This window comes from Chroicocephalus ridibundus, chromosome 24 (genome assembly GCF_963924245.1).
Source record: "Chroicocephalus ridibundus chromosome 24, bChrRid1.1, whole genome shotgun sequence".
Taxonomy (NCBI): Eukaryota; Metazoa; Chordata; class Aves; order Charadriiformes; family Laridae; genus Chroicocephalus; species Chroicocephalus ridibundus.
In genome coordinates this window covers 1,974,514-1,999,225 of record NC_086307.1, presented here as the reverse complement: position 1 = coordinate 1,999,225, position 24,712 = coordinate 1,974,514, and the positions used below count along the sequence as shown (strand labels likewise).

The following is a 24,712-nucleotide window of genomic DNA, read 5'->3' as shown; positions in this document are numbered from 1 at the left end:
AGGATTTCGACATCTCTTTTTCCCCGTTCTTATCAAAAAAGCGTTGGATCCACCTGGGCGCTGCACAGAAGAAGGGAAACTGTTCGTAGATGGGGCAGCATCTTGCGGGGAAAGAGCCACGTGGGGCTGGGAATGAGGATGGGGCAAAGCGCCGAGCGCTGGAGCAGTGGCCACGGTGGGCGAAGTCTTTGCCAGCATGGTCTGTCCCGAGCATCGGGGCTTTGGAAGGGAATATTGCGGGTGTCTACACCAGGCAAAGCTGTGCAAGTGAATCGATCCGGAATTCGGAAACATCCGCAGAGCGGGAATTGGAAAGAAAAGGATGTTTCTGCGCTGGGGCAAGACTCCAAGGGAAATCTCCGTGGGATTTCCCACCCACCTTCGGGAAATCCAGCCCGCAAACAGATTGGGGAGAGTGAGGCGGCAGCGTTCCTCGCTCTGGTAGGAGATGAAAAGCGAAAAGCAAAAAGCAGCTCCCGAAGCGTCCCCTTCGTCGGGGCACGAACGCTGGCAAGGTCTGTGCTCCCCGGGACGCTCCCCCGGGGGCAGCCACGTTTCCCTACACGGCGTCCACCCAACGGAGCGTCCGGTTTCCTCGTTTCCCAGGGCTGCCGCGGGGCTGGGCGCAGCACGTGGGCTGCGCGACGCTGTGAATCCGTTGCCAAACTGCCAGCGATGTCGACACAAACCCACATGCTCCGGCCAGCATGTCCCAGGGTTGGTGTGTAAGGCTCTGATAGGACTTGCTGGAGCCCACGGGAGAATAAAACCCAAAGGAAGCGCCTTTGGGACCCAGCGGCGCCCAAAGGAAGCGCCCCCCGCCCCCTGTAGGTGTTTAAAAAAATCAGATAAATGGGAGTTGTGATTCCCTTCTGGCTTGCCTGGTGTGGCGAATGGCTGTGTCGTGCCACAGCAGCACTTGTGCAAGCCAAGGCACAGCCTGGCATCGGCGCAGCGGGCTGAGAACCACCCGGCGTCGCTGCTGAAACCCTTCCCGGTGAGGCCGGGGAGCAGCAAACCTGGAGGGCACCTCGGCTGGCTGTGCCGGAGGAAGGGCTTCTCGGCAGGACCGAAACACGGGCCAGGGATGTCAGTGCAGTGACTCGCCTGCTTTAGAATCACAGGATGGTTTGGGTGGGAAGGGACCTTAAAGCCCACCCAGTGCCACCCCCTGCCCCGGGCAGGGACACCTCCCCCAGCCCAGGTTGCTCCAAGCCCCGTCCAACCTGGCCTTGAACCCCTCCAGGGATGGGGCAGCCACAGCTTCTCTGGGCAACCTGGGCCAGGGGCTCACCCCCCTCACAGCCACGAAGTTCTTCCCCAGATCTCACCTAAATCTCCCTCTTCCAGTGTAAAACCCTTCCCCCTCGTCCCATGGCTCCCCTCCCTGCTCCAGAGTCCCTCCCCAGCTTTCCTGGAGCCCCTTGAGGGACTGGAAGGGGCTCCAAGGTCTCCCCGGAGCCTTCTCTTCTCCAGGCTGAACCCCCCCAGCTCTCTCAGCCTGTCCCCACAGCAGAGGGGCTCCAGCCCTCCCAGCATCTCCGGAGCCTCCTCCGGCCCCGCTCCAACAGCTCCGTGTCCTTCCTGTGCTGAGGGCTCCAGAGCTGGACGCAAGACTCCAGGTGGGGTCTCCCCCGAGCGGAGCAGAGGGGCAGAATCCCCCCCTCGCCCCCCTGCCCACGCTGCTGGGGATGCAGCCCAGGCTGCGGGGGGGTTTCTGGGCTGCAAGTGTGCGTTTCATGCTCGTGTTGAGCTTCTCACCCACCGACACCCCCAAGTCCTTCTCCTCAGGCCTGCTCTCCAGCCATTCTCCGCCCAGCCTGAAAGTCCCAGGGAAAAGGATTCGGCTAACTGTACTCACAGAAGGAAGGATGCTGCCCACCACATCCCTGCCTGCCTCGAGGGGGATGTCTTGGTTTGCGGGGGCATACGGAATGGTGGATTTCCCCACGGCAGGGGAATACGGGATCGGGAAGCAGCTCTACACCTGCACGTTCCACTCCAAGATCCCATCTCACGCCCCAGATGCGATCTCCTCCCGAACGCCGAGCCGGAGACGTCCAACCACAGACTCCTGGCATCATCAGCGACGTGGCTGAGCCTTTGTGGGCTGCCCTGACCCAAAGTCCGTGCGGAGGCTGAGATAACATCTGCCCATCGCTCCCAGCCAGACGCTGGCCCTCTTGGCGAGACGCCACAAGGGCAGCAGGGGAAGCCACAGCCGACACCGAGGGCAGCACGCGAGGACGCAGCCGGCCGGGCGAGGAGACAGCCCTGCAACCCCGGCCAAAACCAGGGAGGGTTTGGAAGCGCCGGAGGACGGTGTGGAGCAGCGCGAAGGCAGATTCGCTCCGTCTGCCGAGGAAAGAGCGGCCGAATATAAAGGAAAATTGAAGTTTAGGAAGCATCAGGCACGAAACGTGTTCGCTGCACGGAGTTCGAGCGTTTCGTGGAAGCCACCCCTCTGGCCCCAGGGGTGCAAAAAGCCCTGTGGTTGTTCCCCCACCCTGGCACGGCCGTCAGGGTGGGGTGGCACTCGGGGTCTCGCTGGGACACCCCTTGCAGGAGCCGCTTTAGGGCCGTTCCCGGCTGGATGAGGGTCAGGCAGCAAAAGCAGCAGTTTAACGCGCTGCAGGGACACGGCACAAGCAGCGGGGTTGGGAAGCAGCCCCCCCGCAGCCCTGCGGGGCGTTGTGACCCCGCTTAACGCCCGGGACGCCCAGGATCGCTCTGCACCGGCGCATGCAGTAAATACCTGGGATTCACCCTTTAAAGCTGGTGAGCGAAGCCCAATTCATCCCTGCTGCTTCTCCCAAAAACGCACCTTTTTTCCCCCCCACCGACCTGCCCCGAACCCCGCCTGTGACCGTCACGAGATGCCTTTGTCATCGGAAGAGCATTTCCAAAGGCAGCCAGACCCCTGCAGGCGTCATCGGCAGCACAGCCAGAGGGGACAGGGACAGGACAAGGGGTGGCAGGGCCAGAAACCCCACGTTTCACGCCGGGAACACAAACGTTGCGGTGGCCGGAGAGGGGGAACGGGATGCCACAAGGCTGGCCAGACGGCGCGCGCGTCTCCTCCAGCACCTGGGTTTGCAGGGGATGCAGAGAGGAGGAAAGCAAGCTTACAGCGATGGATAAGCGTCAGCGATTTCAATCACAGGTCCCGGACCCGCGTCAGAGCAAATCGCAGCAGTGACAGCGGTTGCAGGGACCCCGGCGACCGCTTTCCCCCTGCCAAGGAGGTCGTGTCCCTCCGGCGCAGCTGAGACGCGGCTGACCGAAGCCTGCGCTCGCACAGATTTCAGACAGGGCTTTCCAGATGCTCAGCCCTTGCCGCCTTCCAAGGCTGCGCTAATTACAGGGGATGCTGGATGTTTATAGCATGCGCTTGGAGCCCGCGGGGAGCGGAGACGCTTCCCGGCCAGCCCGCCAACGCTGGCCGCCGCCAAGCGGCGTTTCCCTGGATGGCCACGGCTCTTCCCTCCCTCTCGTGCTCCTGCTTCGCCTCTGGGCCAGTCTCCGGTGTCGGCATTTCACAACGCTGCCGTGCAGCGGCTCCCGGGCCGGGGAATAACACATTCCATGGCTGGGACAGCAGGGACTTTTTTCCGGCTGTTCGGGGAAGCGGGGGAGAGCTGGAAAGGCCACCTCCCTCCTCACTCGCCCTCATCCCGCAGTCCCACCCTGCCGGCTCCCCCGAGCATCTCTGCTCCTCTCCTGACCCATTCGGGAAATTCCCGTCGCTCCACACAATCTCCTTCCAGTTTCTGCTCCTCTCCCTGGCTCCGACACGATGGTTTGGTGTTTGTTTTTTTTCTCCTCCCTCTTTGGGGATTTTCAGCGCTGAGATCATAAATGGAGCCTCGCGGCGAGGATGCTGAGCATCAGCTGCTCGTGACTACGACCAGATCCCGGCAAGCCCTTTCCTTGGAAAATGAGAGTGAAGATCCATGGGGTGCTGACCCGGGAAGGGAGTTTAGCTGCAATCACCTTCACCCATGTCCAAGGACATGGCTGCAGAGGGACAAACCGCCCCAGGGCACGTCTGGGGACCCTCCCAAGGAGATTCTCTGATTCCCGGCTGCCTGGCACGGCGACGAGCCCAACAAAATTCCCCAGCAGCAAATAAGGAGACGGGGAGAGATTAAATTCAATGCTGTGAGACCACTACAGCCCCGGGGAGCCCGTGGGTCCCTCCGGCCGCTCGATTTGGGGATGCATCATTTATCTCCCTGCAACACCTATAGATGGTGCAGGAGAGACGACGCGTCCCCCGTCCCTGCGTGAATACGCTGCGAACACTGGAGAGCTGTCAAAGGCGGGGGGAAAAGGGGCAGAGAGGCTGAGAAGTGAATCACACAAAGGTTACGGGTGGCTGCGGAGCCCGGGTCCATCTAACGGCCGGTCCATCGCGGCCCCGAGGGACGGACATCCCTTCCCGAGCTCCAAGCTGTCGGCAAAAGGCAATTTTGCAGGGCAGAAGGGCTAAATTCGGCATTTTGCCACCCAAAAGAGCGCCAAAGCAGGCGGGATAGTCCAGCAACAAACCCTTTGCCACGCTTTAAAGTACATTCACGCTAAGCATCACCCCAGGAAAACCAGCGGCAAGCGGACAGGGCAGCTGAGACATCCCTAGGTGGGAGACCTGCCCTCCTCGGAGTCACCCGAAGGGAAACCGCTCTGGAGAGCGGCAAAAGGAACGTTCCCAAACGCCACAGCTCGGGCTGGGAGGTGGGTTTCTCCCCCTGCCGCTCGCCCTGCAAAGCTTGCCCCGCGCTTTACCCTGCGCAGATAAGGCAGGCGGAAAACCACAACTATTTGCTAACGTTGGCTGCGGACGGCGCGGTGTGAACCCAGGCGTTGGCGGCAGGGCTATAAATCCTGCTCCGGCCTGATGGCCGTAACCTCGGCTGCTCTCCAGCTTCCACCTCCTCCCCTCCTCGCTCCCTCCTAGGGGACAGTGGCCGCCCCCGACTCTGTCCCCTGCTCCCTGGCGAGCGCCGGTGGGTCAGGGCTTTTGCTCTGTATGAGTTTCAACACACGCGGTCCCTTCTTGGCCTGCCTCCAGCCCATCACCGCAGTGCCTGGTCCTCGGGAGAGCACCGTGCTGGGGATCGGACCCTCAGCACGGCCGCGCTGCTGCAGGTTTGGGGGTTCGGGGCTGGAAACGACGTCTGAAAATCATTCAGGCCATCCAACCACCCCACATTCCAGGGATGGCGAAGGGTCTGCCTGCACCGGACCCCAAATTAACGCAGGCACGAGGTCCGCCGGGCTCTGCCCTCTTCCTCCTCCTCTCCATCCCCATCTCATTCCCTCACTTTGGCTTCTGACTCAGATCCCAGCGGCAGTGGGGTCAACCTGGCCCAGCCTTGCCCATGGGGCTCCTCGTCACCTTCACCGACAGCCTGGAGAAGACACAAAATCCCCTCAAGAGCTTCAAGATCCCTGATTCGACCTAAAAATAACAGCAGTACACCTCGTTCCCCTTCATTTAAGCAGCAGCAAAGTCCGCAGGACGGCTATTTTTAGTCTCCTTAGGTTAGATTTTGTTAATCCAGTAACAGTTTGCTAACGGGGTCGCTTACAAGTTAACTCCTGTGGAGAGCATGGACATCCCCGGGACCGGACATGGCACATCCCTGGCACGTGGCACATCCTTGGGACCCTGGCACATCCCTGGGACCCGGCACGTCGCTGGGACTGGACATGGCACATCCCTGGCACGTGGCACATCCCTCGGACCCGGGACGTCCCTGGGACCTGGCACGTCCCTGGGACCGGACATGGCACATCCCTGGCACGTGGCACATCCCTGGGACCCAGGCACATCCCTGGGACTGGACATGGCACATCCCTGGCACGTGGCACATCCCTCGGACCCGGGACGTCCCTGGGACCTGGCACGTCCCTGGGACCTGGCACGTTCCTGGGACCCTGGCACATCCCTGGGACCTCGCACATCCTTGGAACCCTGGCACATCCCTGGGACCCGGCACATCCCTGGGACTGGACATGGCACATCCCTGGCACGTGGCACATCCCTCGGACCCGGGACGTCCCTGGGACCTGGCACGTCCCTGGGACCGGACATGGCACATCCCTGGGACCTGGCACATCCCTGGGACCTTGCACATCCTTGGAACCCTGGCACATCCCTGGGACCCAGGCACATCCCTGGGACTGGACATGGCACATCCCTGGGACCCAGGCACATCCCTGGGACATGGCACATCCTTGGAACCCTGGCACATCCCTGGGACCCGGCACGTTCCTGGGACCCTGGCACCCCTGGGACTCGACATGGCACATCCCTGGGACGTGGCACATCCCTGGGACCCTGGCACATCCCTGGGACCTGGCATGTCCCTGGGACTGGACATGGCACATCCCTGGAACCTGGGCACATCCCTGGGACGTGGCACATCTTTGGGACCCGGGCACATCCCTGGAATGTGACACATGCTTAGGACCTGGGGACATCCCTGGGATGTGGCATATCCTTGGGATCCTGGCACATCCCTGGGACGTGGCACATCCCTGGGACCCTGGCACATCCCTGGGACCTGACCCCGCCTGGGGTGCAAACACCCCGTGCATCACTGCCACTGAATTTTCCGGCCCTTCCCGGGTAATTAACCGGTGCAAGTCAACACATTTCCCTCGTTAGCAACGGCTGCGCTAAATGGACCGCACTGACTGGCTCCTGCGTGCTCACACATGCTCGTACTCACCCAAAACGTGGGTGCATACGGCGAATTATGTGGTCTTTTCCCCCTCTTTACGGGAGACGGATGCTAGTTTAAAAGAATAAGATCCACGGATCTTCTCTTCGTTAGGGATCTGCTCGATCGTTGGGACAATCGGCAATTTAGGCATGTTTTTTTTTCCCCTGCAAACACCTGCAGGTTCTGATTTGCTGGAGGACCCAGGTGCTTTGGTGGCACCCTGCGACACGGGACGCTGTTTGCTCCCTGCTCGCCGCGGAAGGAAACGGGCGCCACCTCCACCTGCCAAATTTTCAGGTCCATCAGTCAGACGCCCTGACGTCCTGTTTGCAGCGTCTCCTAGCAGAAGGCTGTTATTTTGGTTTAAAGGCTACGCGAACACCAGCCTTCTCCCGAAGACTTTGGACGCGGAAAGCCTGCGTACGTAGGAGGAAGCGTGTCAAACAGATTTTATTTTTAAAAGCTGCTTATCTATAAATATAGTTGAAGAAAATAAATATTTGGACAGCATTAGTGTGTTTGGATTGGGTTAAAAACTACTTTGCTTCCCTCTGCTATTTACTCAAGTCTCTGCTCTGCACGTGGCTGGACAGACGGACCCACGCTGCAAGAATAAGGGCCCAAAAAATACGTCGCAGAGCAAAACGCCAGCCAGGTCCACGCTAACGGAAATCACCGTCGCTGCGGGGAAGCTCATTCGACTGTCCCTGTTTGGACGCGGCGAGGAGAACGCAAACACGCGCTGGAAGGGACGATGGCTTTGCACGGGCAGGACGGGAGTAAGCTCAGTCCACGCGACCGGGAGTTAATCAGAAACAGCCCCGGATGCTCTCCCGAAGCTGGTGTCCCCCCAGGAACCAGCAAAAGCGACTGGGCTCTGATAAAACCAACTGCCCGGATCGCTAAGCGCCGCGGGAGCAATCATTAAACGAGCTTCTCGCAATCATTACCCACCACATCCCCTGCCCTTTGCGTCCTCTTCCAATCCTTGGAGGGCTTTAGTCAGGTTTTGACAGTGGCGCTTTACGCTTCTGCGCCGCACGTTAATGGAGAAGGGAAAGGACGCGCCAGCACGCCGCCGCCGCCGCGTACTCACACTCCTTCATCATGCCGATGTCCACGCAGCGCTTCAGCCGACACGCCTGGCAGTGCCGCCGGTTGTCCTTGGTGATTTTGCAGTCGCCATTGAAGGGGCACGTGAACATGGCTTTCCTCTTCATGCTCCTCCTGGAGAGGAACGGGGATAAAAAGAACAACGTTTTGGGTCAAATTGGCACCAGTTTGACTGTGCAAGAGGCTGGGGAGGCTGGGGAGGAGACGCAAGCACAAATTCAGCTCTCCAGACAGCAAACTGCTGGTGGGAGATTGCTAAGAGGGTGCTGGAAACATCTTGGACCTGGGCATTCAAGGAGACTACGTTGGAGAGGTTGTACCTGGTTGGGGGCGGGTTGGATCTTGGAGGTTGGGGCATTGCCGGACAGCACGGAAAAGGAGAATTTCTTACAAGGACACGGCCCAAGGGTTCAACCGCAGGTTAAACAGCTTTCTGGCATTGAAGGGGGGTTTTGAAGGCCAAAAGAAGGGTGGGAGGATTGTAGAGAAACCCCCACCGGCAGCAAAAGAAACCCGAGTGGAGGCCGGCATGTACCGAAGCAGCACGTGTTATTAAACATTTACCAGCCTTTAAAGCCTGGCTTTGCTAGAATAACTGGCTGGAGTGGATGTTTGTGTGTGCAGGAGAATGAAATCTCACTGCAGGATACAAGAGAAACAACACTTAACATAATAACCCTCTCTTCCACCAAAACCACACCGTGCCACGTGAACGCGCTGCTGCCACCGGGGCTGTAAATCTTCCAAGTACAAAGGGTCAAAGCAGGAGCTCGGGGCGAGACCTCGCCTCTCCGCGGGGCCATCCTGCGCGACATCCCCTGAGGACACGCTGCGGGCAGAGCTGAGCCGCTCCATCACCGGCACTTCCTTCCCTGCCTTCGGGAAACGCCGCGTTTTCGCTTCGGAGCAAGTTACTCGCGGATCTGCCACCAGCGAGCGAAGCATCTCACCCTATCTGCCACTATTTCCTAAAGGTACCGCTCGCTTTAAACAAAGACGTGGAGGTAAAGCAAGCCCCGGGGGAACCTCCGGGCTGGAAAAATCAAAGTGAAGACGTCCGGAGGTAAACGCAGCGGAGAAGGGACACAATTGGGGGATAACAGCGAGAAAACGGGCCGCCAAGTTAACGCTGTGGTCCAGCACCGGCACAAAGAGTCTCCCGCTAGAAAAAGTAGTTCTTCTAGGAATAAAATCAGCTCAGCGGATGGTGCCTGACCCCTGTGCTCCAAAGGATGTGGCCAAGCGGGCGAGCGCAGGCTGAGGGCGATGGCAGAGGGGCCCCTCCAGCCCAGGAACGGCACCAAGCCTGCGCTTATAGGGTATAAATATAAAATATGTACTCGGGCTGCAGACCCGAGCGGCACGTAGCATGCAATTAGAGGCTATTTTAGAAAGGGAGATGTAAACAAAGAGGCTTTACTCTCCCTTCACCTCCCGGATGAATAAATGCATTTAGGAAAATTAATAGAGGAGCGGCGGGTGGCAGAGCCCTCCGTAACCTGCCTCCCACCGAAAAACGCCCATTTCACCCAGCAGCTGCGCCCAGTTTATCGTTTTTCTCTGGGTTTCCCCCTTTCACCGAGACCTTTACTCTCCCAGGAATGGGGACAAACGTCCTTCAGCTCAGGGGCAAATCAGGATTTGGAACCGAACGCCCCGAAACCTCCCGGTTTTAGTGACCGACTCTGGTTTTGAGTGCAGGGGGCAGGCAGGAGGCTCATCTTTTCCCCCCACAGCCGGGGGCAAGGCTGGGGAATGCACAAACAAGCCCGAGAAAGACGAGGCCCTGGGGCAGGGAAAAGATGTCCTGTGCGCGAGGGCGAGCCAACGCTACGGGTTTGGTATGAAAATTGCAGTTTATTCGAACACAGGGTGGCCGGGCACAATAGAGGGTTTTTTCTAAGAAGCCGCTTCTCTGCCCCAAGGGTCCGTGGCTCTCGGCTACCAGGGGCCCCCGGCTCCACCAGCAGCGCAGACAAGCGGCCGTCCACCCCCCAGCCGGGGCTCACGCTGTCTGTCTCCGGTGTATTTTTATAAAGCCCCAGAACTAGCCATTTCAAGGCTCATTTAAGCTCCGTGTCCCAGGCAAGCTGCCGAATGTTAAAAATAACGAGATCCCTCCCTGGGCAAACCCAGCCCGTGGCTGAGAGCAAACACGGCCCCGGCCAGCAGTGGGGGACGCCGGGGTTTGACGTGCTCCGAGGTCGGGGTGGCTGTACCCGGCGGGGGGAAAACAGGGACAGCCTTCCCATCCCTGCCCTCCAACACCACCTCTCGCTCACCTGCAAGTCGAGCACGGCAAAGCGCAGGCTGCTGCGCACGGGGGGGACGGGTCACGTCCAGTGCTCGCAGGATGCCCATCGCACGGGGGCAGAAAGAGCCCACCTGGCTTTATCTTGCCCAACGGATCCAGCCACAGCCAGGGCTGCGATTTGTCTAAACCCAGCCCCGCGAGCCCTGCGGGGAGGGACCAGGGAGTCCTGGTGGGCAATAAGTTGCCCATGGGCTGGCAATGTGGCCTAGAAGGCCAATGTTCTCCTGGGGTGGCCAGCAGGGCGAGGGAGGTTCATCCTCCCCCTCCGCTCTGCCCTGGGGAGGCCACAGCTGGAGCACTGGGTCCGGTTCTGAGCTCCCCGGTTCCAGAAGGACGGAGAAGTGCTGGAGAGAGTCCAGCGGAGGCTACGGAGATGATCCAGGGAATGGAGCATCTGTCTTCTGAGGAAAGGCTGGGAGCCCCGGGGCTGTTCCGCCCGGAGAAGAGCAGGCTGAGGGGGGATCTCAACAACGCTCAGCAATGGCTAAAGGGCGGGGGGTGAGAGGATGGGGCCAGACTCTTCTCAGTGGTGCCCGGGGACAGGACAAGGGGCAACTGGACCACAGGAGTTTCCGTCTCCACACGAGGAACAACTTCTTTACTGTGGGGGTGCTGGAGCCCTGGAAGAGGCTGCCCGGAGAGGCTGCGGAGTCTCCTCCTCTGGAGACGCTCAAACCCCAAGCTCCACGCTCGTCCCGCAGCGGTCGGACACCTTGTTCCAGGGGGGGCTGCGCTAAAAGTCCTCTTCTCTTCCCAGCTGGCCACAGCATGGACCTGCTCGAGCCGCTCATCAAATTCCAGGTTGGCTTGAAGAAGCTGAACCTTCACGAAGAAGAGCACGTGCTCCTCATGGCCATCTGCATCCTGTCCCCAGGTAGGAGGACACTCGTCCCCCAGGGTCAAAACCTGCCGGGTTTTGGCTGCAAAATGCCCACGTTCGCCCTTGGCTGTCGTGTCGTTATCTGTCCCCCCGAAACCACCTTGAGCCCGGTGCAGCCGTCGCGACCAGACGCACCCACGGCGACCGCCACGGGCGGTTCTCGCTCGGGCAGGGTGACGGGAGATGGAGGTGTCGTGGGCTCGGGGCTCAGATGATCTCCAGAGCTCCCTTCCAACCCCTGCCATTCCATAAAGCCAGGAAAGCTGATCGTTATCCACCCCCTGACCGCCTCCATCGGACTCCATCCCTGGCAGACACATGCCGGACGGTCCTCCCGAGCACACCGGGGAAACGGCGGACCCCAGCGCCTCTACGAAACGGGTTTTAGGTTATCAGAAATGTGAAGTTACATAAAAGCCAGATGGTGAATTCCAGCCCCACAGCCCCCACCGGCGGCTGGGCAAAGCCAGGACCAGATCTGCTCCGCGTGGCAGGTGCTAGTGCTGCGCTCGGCCCTTCCCCTTTACCAGGATTGATCTTCAGAGTAACTCTTTTTTTGTTTTTTTTTTTTTAAATCTAAAAAATGGGCTTTCAAGACACACAACTTTCACACCCGCAAACCCTGAGAAATACTGTTTCCTGAAAGCTGCCCAACTCATAAGCAAACCCTGCAGTGGCCTTGCTGGCACGTCCTTCCCATCGCCCATCACATGGCAAACACACACGGAGGCGTTTTGGCACCAAAGCGGCAGCAGAACCACCTGCCAGAGCCATCCCAAACCTTCTGGGGTACGACAATCCTGTTTCTCCCCTGTTACACAAAATCACAGAATGGTTTGGGTGGGAAGGGACCTTAAAGTCCACCCAGTGCCACCCCCTGCCCTGGGCAGGGACACCTCCCACCAGCCCAGGTTGCTCCAAGCCCCGGCCAACCTGGCCTTGAACCCCTCCAGGGATGGGGCAGCCACAGCTTCTCTGGGCAACCTGGGCCAGGGGCTCACCCCCCTCACAGCCAAGAATTTCTTCCCCAGATCTCACCTAAATCTCCCTCTTCCAGTGTAAAACCCTTCCCCCTCGTCCCATGGCTCCCCTCCCTGTTCCAGAGTCCCTCCCCAGCTTTCCTGGAGCCCCTTGAGGGACTGGAAGGGGCTGGAAGGTCTCCCCGGAGCCTTCTCTTCTCCAGGCTGAACCCCCCCAGCTCTCTCAGCCTGTCCCCACAGCAGAGGGGCTCCAGCCCTCCCAGCATCTCCGGGGCCTCCTCCAGCCCCGCTCCAACAGCTCCGTGTCCTTCCTGTGCTGAGGGCTCCAGAGCTGGACGCAAGACTCCAGGTGGGGTCTCCCCTGAGCGGAGCAGAGGGGCAGAATCCCCCCCTCACCCCCCTGCCCACGCTGCTGGGGATGCAGCCCAGGCTGTGGGGGGTTTCTGGGCTGCAAGTGCGCGTTTCATGCTCATGTCGAGCTCCTCACCCACCAGCCCCCCCAGGTCCTTCTCCTCAGGGCTGCTCTCCAGCCATCCTCCGCCCAGCCGGGGTTCGTGCCTGGGGTTGCCCTGACCCAGGGGCAGGACCTTGCACTGGGCCTGGTTGAACTTCAGGAGGTTGGCAGGGTCCCACCTCTCCGGCCTGTCCAGCTCCCTCTGGATGGCATCCCTTCCCTCCAGCGTGTCGTCGGCAAACTCGCTGAGGGTGCCCTCAGTCCCACTGTCCACATCACCGACAAAGACATTAAACAGCACCGGTCCCAGCACTGACTCCTGAGGAATCCCACCAGCTTCCACGTGGACATTGAGCCATTGACTGCAACCCTTTGAGTGTGGCCATCCAGGCAGACCCTTATCCACCCAGTGGTCCATCCATCAAATCCATGCTTCTCCAATTTAGTTACACCTCCACGGCCGCCCAGGGAAGCCCCTCGGTACACCAACAGCCCAGCCAAGGCCGGGAGCAGGCAGAGCTGCAGCTCTCCGGCACCTGGTTTGCACCTTCTCCCCCAAATCCTGCCAGCTCCATCCCCCAGTTTGATCCCAGGAAGCCTGCGGACAACCCCACCTTGCCCTGAAATAGCTTTAGAGACCCCGAGGAGGAGGGGATGGATTTATTTGAAAAATTTCATGGAGAACGTGGCGCCGAACGGGGGAGGATGACAGGAGTGGGAGACGCAGCGATGCAGACAGGATGGGTGGGGACTGGAGAGGTTTTGAAATACCCAGCGCCTTCCCAAGCGATTAACGCCCAGGGTCGCCGCACCGGGGGAAAACTGGGACTGTAGAAGGAACCAGAGAAACCGTGGATGCTCCAGCCGAGTCACGGCAGGATAAATCGCTCCGGCTTAGCTGCTTTTTAAGAGCTCCTGAGCAAACAGCAGAGCTCAGTAAAAGGCTACTGTTGCCGTGGGCATCATTAGTCAACAGTGGACGTGGAAGCCAGCGGCCAAAGGTTGCCTCACACCTGTTTGTGCTGCAGGTTACGTGCACGTCTGAGCACCCAGAGGTGACGATAAATTCCTAATGCCCTTTATAGAGTCATTAAACTGGGGACCTGCCTGGTGGTGATGAACACCGGGGAATCGTGTCACACAGGTACATCTCCAAGGCAGGTGAGATCCCCCAGGACGTCCCCCCAGCAAACCAAGGCTCGGGCTGCACTTTGCTGCATCCCTCTGCTCCGGCGCACAGGGCCCATGGAGGAGACCAAGGCAGGTCTCTGCCCCTCTGCTCCACTCGGGGGAGACCCTCCTGCAGTGCTGCTTCCAGCACTGGGGCACCAACAGCAGAAGGACACAGAGCTGTTGGAGCTGGGCCAGAGGAGGCCCCGGAGATGCTGGGAGGGCTGGAGCCCCTCTGCTGTGGGGACAGGCTGAGAGAGCTGGGGGGGGTCAGCCTGGAGAAGAGAAGGCTCCGCGGAGACCTTCCAGCCCCTTCCAGTCCCTCAAGGGGCTCCAGGAAAGCTGGGGAGGGACTCTGGAGCAGGGAGGGGAGCCACGGGACGAGGGGGAAGGGTTTTACACTGCAAGAGGGAGATTTAGGTGAGATCTGGGGAAGAAATCCTTGGCTGTGAGGGGGGTGAGCCCCTGGCCCAGGTTGCCCAGAGAAGCTGTGGCTGCCCCATCCCTGGAGGGGTTCAAGGCCAGGTTGGACGGGGCTTGGAGCAACCTGGGCTGGGGGAGGTGTCCCTGCCCAGGGCAGGGGGTTGGAACTAAATGGTCTTTAAAGTCCCTTCCAACCCGAACCATTCTCTGATTCTATGTCTACAGCCTGAGAGCACTTAGAAAAGCTCCGAAACCTTCCCAAGGCTGCAGTTCCAACATTCACAGCCGCTCAACCCTCTTTCAGCTCCTTCCAGCCGAGGCTGCGAGCCCGACCTCCCGGGCAAGTGTAATCAGCCACCCAACACCGACACCTCTGCAGTGACGATTCTTCGAAGACCCGCTCAGGAAGCTGAAAACCAGCGAGCGCGCACGAGCGCAGCCTGTTACCAAAGGCAAGGTAAGGCTTGCAGGGATGCAGAGCTGTTTTAGGAGAGTTTTAGGGGTCCAGGCTCCTCCAGGGCAGTGCTGCTTGATCTTAATGCAGAAAGCACTTAGTTACTGTGGCAGCAGCAAGTATTAATTAATTCAGCGATTGAAAACGGCACGTCAACAAGCCTGTGGAAGCAAGAGGGCGCACACCACGACCTAGAGAACGTGCCTGGAAAACAAGATTTAAAAACGTAGTAAAAGCCTTAAATTGAAATAAAGGCTTTACATGGGGCATGAGGGGCTAGCTGAAGACGAGAGCTTTTCACATCATTAAGAAATACTGTCACAGTTGCATGTCTTGCACGAGTCCAAGGGCAGAGAGGGGGAAAACGCAGCAGCAGGGCTCACGACGTCAGTTTAAATGCCACATCGCGCCCAAGAAGGGTTTGTCAAGCAGCACCGGCCACCTCAGAGGTCAAAAGCCAGACCGTTGCCTCTGCGCCCACAACGGGAATGGGGAAGGTCAGGGACAGCAGACCAAGAAGGCGGAGGAGAGCACTTGAAAGAGGAGTTACTCGTTTAGCGGCAGTAATTGAGGAAAATGTTGTCGCTCAGGTTGGCCGGGCTTCGAAGCCGCCCCGTTCGAAAACAGCCGGCAGGACTGTGGTATGTGAAAACCCCCATCTAGCCCCGAAATTCCTGCGAGAGGAGGAGTTACGACTTGGCTGTGAAAGTTCAAGCTCTGGTTGCTGTAAGAGCCCAGCTCATGGTGTAAAGCCGTGGGCTCCGGGGTTCGCAATCCCGCAGCCACCTGTGCCACCAGCTCATTACAGTGCAAAATACTTGAGCAAGGCTTTTCCCCCGCCGGTCCCACGCCAGTCATTATCTTGCTTCGTTTCCCCAGTGCTTAGTCATTCTCTCACTTGGTGCAAGCGATCTGAACTCCCACGGGGACGGTTCAGCGCCGTCTGTACGGCAGCGTCGCCTCGATTTTTATTTTAAAAATAAAAAAAATCGAGCCACTCATGAATACCCACAAACCTGCAGCTCTCCAGACTCTGAGACCTTGCCGGCTTTCAGAAATGTTTCTGCCCCGCTGAGGACCAGCTCGAGACCCCTCGAGACCCCCATCTGACAGCGAGAAAAAGCCTCAAGACAGCTGTATATACAGCCTACAGCTACTTTAAACCCCTGCCCAAGAGCCAGAGTTGTGAGCGAAAAACTGCCCGATTTTGGAAAGAGCTTGGCGCCCGCTCCAGCGGGCGGGAGAGGACCCTGTGCATCTCCACGCACAAGGGCGCAGAGCTTCAGAGCAGACATCAGAGGCAGCTTGCTTTAAAGAAAGGAGGTTTGTGGCCATCATACCAGTTTAGTTTTCAAAAACTGCTAGTTTCAGGTGTATCTCTCCCAGGTGCCACCCATAGCGTGCTAGAGGTTCATACGCTCCTGCCTCTCCAGCACGTGGAGGTCTGCAAGGCTCCCAGACAGATGGACATCTCCGGCTAAGGGGAAAAACAACCTATTTCCCTGTAGCCGGGTGCCACAACAAGCCACAAGAAGGCAAACAGTTTGTGATCTCGCCATTATCAAGATTTGCAGGCACGTCAGCTGTCTGCAACGCGGGCACATGTCTGGCAAGGCTGTCCGCAGCCCAGCTTCGTAGGGACGCAGGTAACCGGGAGAGCAGCCAGGCAGCATCCCGCGGCTGCCATCGCCGGTTACGGAGTAAGATTCCTCCTCCCCGGAGACCCTCGCTCACCTGAAGAAGCCCTTGCAGCCTTCGCAGGTCATGGCGTTGAAGTGAAAGCCAGTGGCTCTGTCTCCACAGACGCCGCAGATGCGGGGCACGTTCCTGTCGAACTCGCCGGCGGGGTCGGGAAGCGATGTGCTAGCAGCCACGGTCTCCATGTCTGGGAGAGCAGAGACAGCCAGGTATTTATTTTGTAAAGCTGTCACGGTTTTACCGAAAAGCAAATTAGATGCGAATAAAGTGGTTTTTTCCTTGGCTTCCACACGATTTGGCAAGAGAAACTTCTGCGTTCCCGCTGGCTCCGCGCGCTAACACCACCAAAAAGCAGGTTCTAGCTAGTTTTTAGTGTGCGGACACGTTTGCTCATCTGCCCAGTAAAACCAGGACCAATCCCCCCCTTCCCACGCCCCCAGCCTTAAACCCACCGCAGAGCAAGCTTACGGTAGTTTGCCGTGCATCAGAAAGAACTCCTATCCCAAACCCGGATTGTTTTCCCCCCCCCCACACACACACACTCCGTGTTTGTTTTCAGAAAGCCTTGAAAGGGACCAGAATTCACCCAGAACGACGCTGCGAAACCACAGGGAAGGAGGTCACGCCGCCCGGACGCCGGCGCAGAATTTCCCTCGTGCACAGACAGGAAGCAGCACCGGCACACTCACACCAGCTCCCGTAAGCGAGAAAAATCCCAAACGTGAGTCAAGTGAACGTTGTTTAAAAAAAAATAAAAAAATAAATAAAAAAAATCCTCGACAGGGACGTAAACAAGGGAGGGAAGAAATAGTGCCCCTAATGCAGAAATAAATATTAAAATGGAGCTTTTAATAGACTTTCCCTGCTTTACGATACCCACTGGTAGACGTCTCTCTGCTATTAGGAAGCCCGAGTATCTAAAAGCACTGGGAAAATAAAGGTTAGAAGTTTTCACGGTGCCAAATCGCGCACCGAGGCTGTGGTTTGAGATGGCCCCGTTGGGCAGGACGGGCTGCGCGCGTCGCTCCGCTCACCCTGCGGGTTCCCAGCAGCCCCCGTGCCTCAGTTTCCCCACACCCAGGACAGAGTTACCCCTTCTGCGCATCTCAGGGTGAGAAATTTTAAATCGGTTCAAGGGGGTTTTTTTTGGGTTTAAGTACGGCTAAGTGTTTCTCCAAGAGGCACTGCCGGGGCTAGCCTGCGATCGGAAGGCTTTTAGCTGGTGCCGGAACTGCCCCGTGTAAAATAGTCTTTATCAGTCACCAGTAACACCAGACAGTGAGTCTGGAGCAAAAGTGAGTTCAGAAAAAAGCAAAAGGACAACCCTACAATTTAAGTCTCGCTGTAACTCTACCAGACGGCTATTGCTTGATCCCAGCAAAGCCTGGACTCCTCTTGACCCCCTGCCAGGGAACAGCGGCTCTGCTACGGCCGGCAAGCCATGTCCCCGGGACGCAGAGCTCCCTGAGCGACTCCAGGAACGTGGTGTTTTCCCTGATGTTGGTTTAACCTGTACCTCACCTAAAGCTGAGCACAGCCAAGGCTCCTAGCTCCTTTAGACAGGAGTCCAAGCCCGCCGCGCCGCTTGGAGAAAGCGCCCAGGAAAAGAGAGATGCAAGCCCAAGGAGAACGTCCTCCGTGCAGAGGAGGGTTATCGCTTACCTGTATCTGGAAGATACGCCACGCTCTGCTGGTGCATTTCCCAGGAGCTCTGGAGCTGGGACATGGAGCCACCTGCAATTAGAGAGAGACAGGACACGGTCCAAGACAGCTCAAAACTTATCGAGGGCGACAAGTCAAAGGAGAGTGCCCGACTGCACGCTCGCGGCTCGCTTCGGCCCCTTGGCGAGACCTGAGCACCGTGCCCGGGGTGGGGTGATCCCAAAATAGCCTGTCAGCTCGGGTACCACTTGTCTGGTTCCCACACCACCTCCTCGCTGCGGATCCGGGAGGAGATATCGCAACGCCCCGGCGGGTTGCTAAGGGAGCCGGAGGAACGCGCCGGCGAACACAGCAGCCACCCTCCAGGAGAGCAAGGGCACAGGAAGGAAAGAAGACGGCGGCGAGAGGTGCTCAGCTCCTTCCTTGAGCCTCGGTGATATAAACTTCAATTCCACAATTCAGCCCGGCAGGCGCGCCGCAGCGTTGAGAGGCGCCGGCTTGCGTGGGACGGCAGAAAGCAGAGCTGAACGGCTGCTGGAAACGCGGGTCCGCGTGCGACAGAGCAGAGGCGGTCAGAGTCAAGGGGATCAGGGCAGCGCCGGGCAGCGAGCGCGGGGAGGGTTTTCCTCCCTCTTTGTGCCATTTTGTTCTTTCAGCAGCTCTGCTCATGGATCAGAGAATCATAGAACAGTTCGGGTTGGAAGGGACACAAAGATCATCTCGTTACACCCCTTCTAGTGGAAGGGACACCTCCCCCAGCCCAGGTTGGTCCAAGCCCCGTCCAACCTGGCCTTGAACCCCTCCAGGGATGGGGCAGCCACAGCTTCTCTGGGCACCCTGGGCCAGGGGCTCAACCCCTCACAGCCAAGAATTTCTTCCAGATATCCCATCTAAATCTCCCTCTTCCAGTGTAAAACCCTTCCCCCTCGTCCCATGGCTCCCCTCCCTGCTCCAGAGTCCCTCCCCAGCTTTCCTGGAGCCCCTTGAGGGACTGGAAGGGGCTGGAAGGTCTCCCTGGTGCCTTCTCTTCTCCAGGCTGAACCCCCCCAGCTCTCTCAGCCTGTCCCCACAGCAGAGGGGCTCCAGCCCTCCCAGCATCTCCGGGGCCTCCTCTGGCCCCGCTCCAACAGCTCCGTGTCCTTCTGGTGCTGATGGGAAGCACCACACCAGCACCAGTGTTGGAACAGAGGTGGGAAATGGTTTTATTGAGGTGCTTTACCTTCCTCAAGGCCTGGCTAACCTGCGGTGGGTTGGCTGGTCCCCCCGGGTCACCCCACCGCTCCCGACACAAACTCACAGCCCTGAATGATGAAGGTGCCCCGATACAGGGCCAAAACAAGGAGCTCTGTACCGAGTGTCACGCCAATGGGATGGAATACCCTGTCGGTCAGTGGGTCCCCTGTCCTGTCCGCTCCTCCCCGCAGGTGCCACCCCTCTCCGGCTCTTCTGCTTCCGACCCTCCAACGGGGCAAATAAAGTCTGCTGACCTTGGGCATTATAGAAATAAATATAAGCAGGAGCCTCTCTGCATACCATCCCTTGGTATTCACTATAAACATCAGGTTTTCGCTCCTAGAAGCCGACGCTGTCTGAAAAACACACCATAATTTCACAGAGCGCAATCGTTTAGAAGAGACTCAACTGAGGAGTAAGATTATTGAAAAGGAAAATTGGATTTTGTTCTCTCTCAAACCAGGAGACAAACCATGTCCCAAGGCCAGGCAGCTCACGGAACGTGCCTCCAGCCGGAGGGTTTATTTCCCCGAGGGGCTGCAGCCACCACTGAGGGTCGTGGCAGAGGCGATGGGCTGAGGGCGGCGCTTGGGCATGTCCCCCTGGGAAAGCAGCGCACGGTGGAGCTTCTGGATGCGGGATAAGGCCGGGAGTCACCCGTGCTTGGCAGAAACCCGCTCAGGCCGGGCCCAAGCGCCCCGCCAAGCACCCACCTCCCTCCCACCAGGTTTTGAGGTCCGCAGGGAGACACAGGGCACAGAGAGCCCTGAGCGGGCTTCCCTTCCCAAAGGGCTGGATTCCAGGAGTGCCAACAGCCGCCGCGTGCCGGGCTGCGGCAAAACACCCAGCGAGCACCCAATCTGTTGGTCACACAGGGCGGCTCTCTCCAGCAAGCAGCAGGGCTGCTTTTGGGCGAAGACGACCCTTGTGGAGACCCCAAGCAAACCTTCTCCCTGCCACACGGGCATCCTGATGCCCCGCTTAACGCTTCTCCAGCGCTTCGTGTTGCCCCCAGCTCCACCACATCCTTCCCAGGACCGCGCACGGGGACGCTGCCACCTCTGGCATCACGAGGCAGGACAGGAAAAGCAGGCACTGGTGGCAACCAGTCAACCTCAGAGGTGTCTACCCCCCACCCTCGTCACGCCTCTTGCTTTCTCCAGCTCTCAATTAAAAAAAAAGGAAGAGGTGACTTGGTCACCGATGTTCATTAGAGAGTGATAAGCCTGCTCCAGACGCGATTCCCACGTGGATGACAGCCCTGCTTCAACCTACCCTCTCTGGCTTCTTGGAAAACATTACTCAGCCCCTTAATGGAAGTGACGTTGGTGCGCGGGGTGGAGTGTGCTCAGGAGTTTCCCTCCACCCCCGTGAAAGATGGTTCATTCATCAAACCTGACATTTAGCCTTCACCTCTTGGAAGACGCAAAATAATTTGCATTAAAAGCACTGACCTCTTAAGCAGACACCAGAAAGGTCAAAGCAGTTTTGAGGCTGGTTGTGGCAAAGCTGCAGCAAGCCGGCTGTCGCCCGCTGGGCTTCGTTAAATCTAAGGTTTCCCCATCATCTCCTTCCCAAGGCACCAAATCCACGCGCAGGGCAGGAAATCTCAACTTTCAGATGATCATTTTTTGGGGTTTGAACGGAGCTGTCACAGCAGCAAAGCTCAAACAGCCACAAGCTGCCGGCGGGATTGTAATTAGCAACCGGAGGCCTCCGCCGGGGTGCTGGCAGATGATGCAGCAGCACAGAGGCCACCACGGTCAAAGCTTAAAGACATGGGAAAAGCTCACCTGCGGGAGCACAAATAAACCAGCTGATTGCTGCGTACGGGGATGCAGCTGGTAGCTCGGCTCCGGTCTCCCATCTCCCTGCCAGCAGCTGTTATTTAGAATCACAGAATTATAGAATCATCCGGGCTGGAAGGGACCTTGCAGATCATGGAGTCCAACCATCAACCCAACGCTGCCCAAACCACCCCTGACCCACGTCCCTCAGCACCGCGTCTGCCTGGCTTTTAAACACCCCCAGGGATGGAGATTCCACCCCTTCCCTGGGCAGCCTGTTCCAACGCTTGATAACCCTTTCGGTGAAGAAATTTTTCCCAATATCCATCCTAAACCTCCCCTGGCGCAACTTGAGGCCATTCAGGCCAAGGTAGATCCCTCGGTACCCAGGAAGCCGGGAGGATGAAGTCAGGCAGAGGGAAGAGCTGGATCCCCCTGCGCTCCCAAGGAGGGAGGGGGGACTCATTCTGCCGGCCACTGGTGCCATGCCTCCTCCTCGGCAAATCCCTGCGGCACAGCCGGCAATGTGATGGAGAAGTGACACAGCCCTCACACGGCCTCCATCACCGCGACTGGAAGAGTCATTAACCTCAAGCAGGAACGTCTCCAGCCCCATCTGACTAACCGGAGCCTCACAGACACGGAGCGGGGGCTGGTGGCAGCGTCCCAAAGCAGGTGGTTGATGGCGGAGCGTGGAGGGGGCCGCACGCCGCTGGCCGAGAGCCCGGCGGCGGCAGCAGTTCCACAGCTGTGCTCGGGGAAAGCAGCACACGGCCAGGAAGCTAGAGCACATCTGGCAGGAGCAAAACAGCTGTACCGAGGGAAGAGCATCCTCTGGAGAGCATCCTCTGGAGAGCATGCCCAAATGCAACATAGCTTACAGGAAACTGGGCAAGTCACCCTGAAAATTAGCGTAAGAGCCAGTAAAACCGCAGCCCGGTGACCAGGGGGTGGCTGCACGAGCACTGGGACTCTGGCGTGGGGTGCAGGAGGGCACCCGAGCTCCAGGGCAAGAGGTGAGCGTGGAAAGTCACCTGCCTGTACGGGGAAACGGGCACAGCATCCGCTCCTCTTCCTCCTCTCTGCTGAGCCCAAAGGAGGATCTTCGTTTTTCAGCCTGTATTTATCTCTAAGCGCCCTCAGTAACCACTCAGGGTGGTAGGGAGTCTTTCGCTGAAGTGTTTTCTCTTGCTTTATCACTTTCCTTTTTCTCTCGCCAGCTTGCAAAACTCACGCTCGCAGCTCATGGGGACTTGGCAGGAGGGAAAAGGCTCCGGAGGACGATTGCTCCCGCTGAAAGCCTCCGTCACTCCCCCTCGGTGTCTGCACAGCGGCAGGTTTCCCTCCCAGCAACACAGCACCGAAATGCCTCCTTCCTTCAACTAGCCACAGCAGTAGCCAGAGCTGGGAATAACACACAGGCTAAGACAGAACCAGAGCCAAAAACCAGCGCCGGAGGCTGATGGGAGACCGGGCGCGGGCAGTCGGCTCGGCTTCAGATGCCCCGAGCACATTTGACATTTACTTTCCTGATGCGCAAAGCCAGAAATACGTTTTAACACAAACGTCCGGGGTAAAAAAAACACCCAGAAGCAAGACCAGGGCTTTGTCCGGCCAAGGATGCGAGGACACGGGTCTGTATTCAGGCAACGGCTCCCCAGGAGGTTCAGGCTTTGCTGAAATTCGGGGGAGAAACCAAGCCAGTTAAGGAGCAGCTGAACATTCCCAGCAAACAAGAGTGGCATCTCATTAAAGAGGCTTTGAAGTCCGTGGTGTTTTGAGACCAACATCGTTAAACATTTTTCAGGCTACAGAAAATAAACTGTTACAATACCGTCAAAGTATTTGTCACGTTCTCAGTATCTTTGTTGCTCCATCAAAATGCATTTTTTTGGTTCATTTATTTGCCAAGCAAAACAAAATGAAAAAAATAAAAAAATCTTTACCCGCACGGCCTGAAAGGAACGGACTGGTTTCTGAAGCCTAAGTAAATCCTCACCCCTGGCACCGCTCTGTCTTTTTACTGAAGGCTCTGCGAAGTCTTGGAGAGACCCATTCATTTACAGGGAGGTTTTACTATTTTCCTGGCTCACGCTCAATTAACACCACTGTTGACATGTCAAAACAAAACGATGCTCCACGGAGCCTCTGGCACCGCGCTTGCACTTCAAGAAGCTTTCTCCAGTACAAATCAGCCTATTCACAACATCTCGTTGCGGCATGCGAGCAACCCCTTGCTCTATTATAAAAGGCAATTAAGTAATTTCCCTCTGTAGCTCCGGGGAGCCCGCTTATTTAGCTGCTTTCCATGAGATTTATTAGCCAGCGGATTGACAGCTTCCCGGCAGGACCAAGCGCTGCTCCCGCATCAGCCCTGGGTGGAGGGATGTAGCGGGTGAAGCTCCCCATGCTGCCGGATCCCTCTTGCTGCCGCTCACCTCCATTTCTAGGCTGGAAAAACATTTAGAGTGTTTTTTTGGGGTGTTTTGGTGTTTGGTTTTTTTGTTTTGTTTTTGGGTGTTTTTTTTTTTTTGCAAAACCCAGGGTGGCTGCAACCTCCTGGGATCTGGGCAAGGAGAGCTGGCAAGCCCGGCAGCGTCACGAGACCGGCAGCGATTTATTATCTGATGCAAGTCAGCTCACGCCACCCCTTCCTCCATCGATTTGATTAGATGTAAAAACCCTCCTGGAGCCTCTGCTGATGCCCCCAGACCAAGGCTGGAGGTTTCTCCACGCCAGGCAACACATGAGCGTGACAATTCCTACCCCGGAGAGCCCAGAACACTCCCAGTCTGCAAACGACAGGTCACCGCAACGGGGCTTTCAGAGGAGGGTCCGGCCGCGCAACAACCGAAGGAGCTGCAAATATTAGTTTCAAGAACGTCAGAGAGACTTAAAAAAAATAAATAAAAAGTGAAAAAGAATCCTTTTCTAAGGAACAGGACGCTAATCTCATTCCTTGTGAGGGATCGGGCACTTACGGGCTCCCTCAACGCTTTGTGGTGTGGAGTGAGCAAGCCCCGGGACATGCTGAACTCGATTACGGCCACCAGCGCTCCCCAGTAACGCGGTTAGGAGCAGTCATCCGAGCAGCCACGTCCCTGGCAGCAAAGCTACAAAAACAAGCGTTGACAGAGCAAGCCCAGGTCTGCTCTCAGCCCAGGAGGGGGTCTCAACAGCCCCCCGGGGCCACGCTGTGACCCCACACCTCCAGCATCGCGGGGCATCTTCGCCACCCCATCCAGAACCCAGGAAACCAGGAGGGAGGAGAGGGGGATGCACACGGCAGTCCCCAAGTATTGTGGGTTGGGGTTTCCAGGGTCACCAACGCAGCAATACTGCCCTTCCCGACTCTTTCTGGGAAGGATAACGGCTCTCCCGAGGTGTCGGAGCCGCGCACGGGAGCTGCAAGGAGCGCAAGCCTCCGGCTGGGCTGCAAAAACACGTCCAGCCTCCCGCATCCGAAGGCACACGGAGACGAGTCCTCAAGCAAACACGGTGCAAGGCAGGTTTAAGGATGGCAGACGTGCTTCACAGAATCGCCCAGGTTGGAAGGGACCTTTCAGATCGTGGAGTCCAACCATCAACCCAACGCTGCCCAAACCACCCCTGACCCACGTCCCTCAGCGCCGCGTCTGCCCGGCTTTTAAACACCTCCAGGGATGGCATTTAGGGATTGGAGCCATAGGATGCGGGGGAGCGGTTTCAAACTGGAAGAGGGAAGATTTAGGTGAGATATCGGGAAGAAATTTTTGGCTGTGAGGGGGGTGAGCCCCTGGCCCAGGTTGCCCAGAGAAGCTGTGGCTGCCCCAT

The 24,712-nt window shown here is 58.0% G+C and overlaps 1 protein-coding gene across 5 annotated transcripts in view; it reads right to left on the bottom strand.

Annotated features, from left to right (window-relative positions):
- VDR (vitamin D receptor) overlaps positions 1-24,712 on the bottom strand; it is a 46,058-nt gene that overhangs the window by 6,592 nt on the left and 14,754 nt on the right. For 4 of the 5 annotated variants that reach the window (XM_063359228.1, XM_063359230.1, XM_063359229.1 and 1 more), the window contains 3 exons: positions 17,880-17,951; positions 16,254-16,404; positions 7,828-7,958 (listed from right to left, as the gene is read on the bottom strand). In XM_063359228.1, coding sequence (XP_063215298.1) covers positions 7,828-7,958; positions 16,254-16,404; positions 17,880-17,943 — 346 coding nt within the window. In that variant the 5' untranslated portion in view covers positions 17,944-17,951. Of the gene's footprint in view, positions 1-7,827; positions 7,959-16,253; positions 16,405-16,803; positions 16,912-17,879; positions 17,952-24,712 lie in introns of all 5 variants that reach the window. The other variant, XM_063359232.1, reaches the window with a different exon arrangement.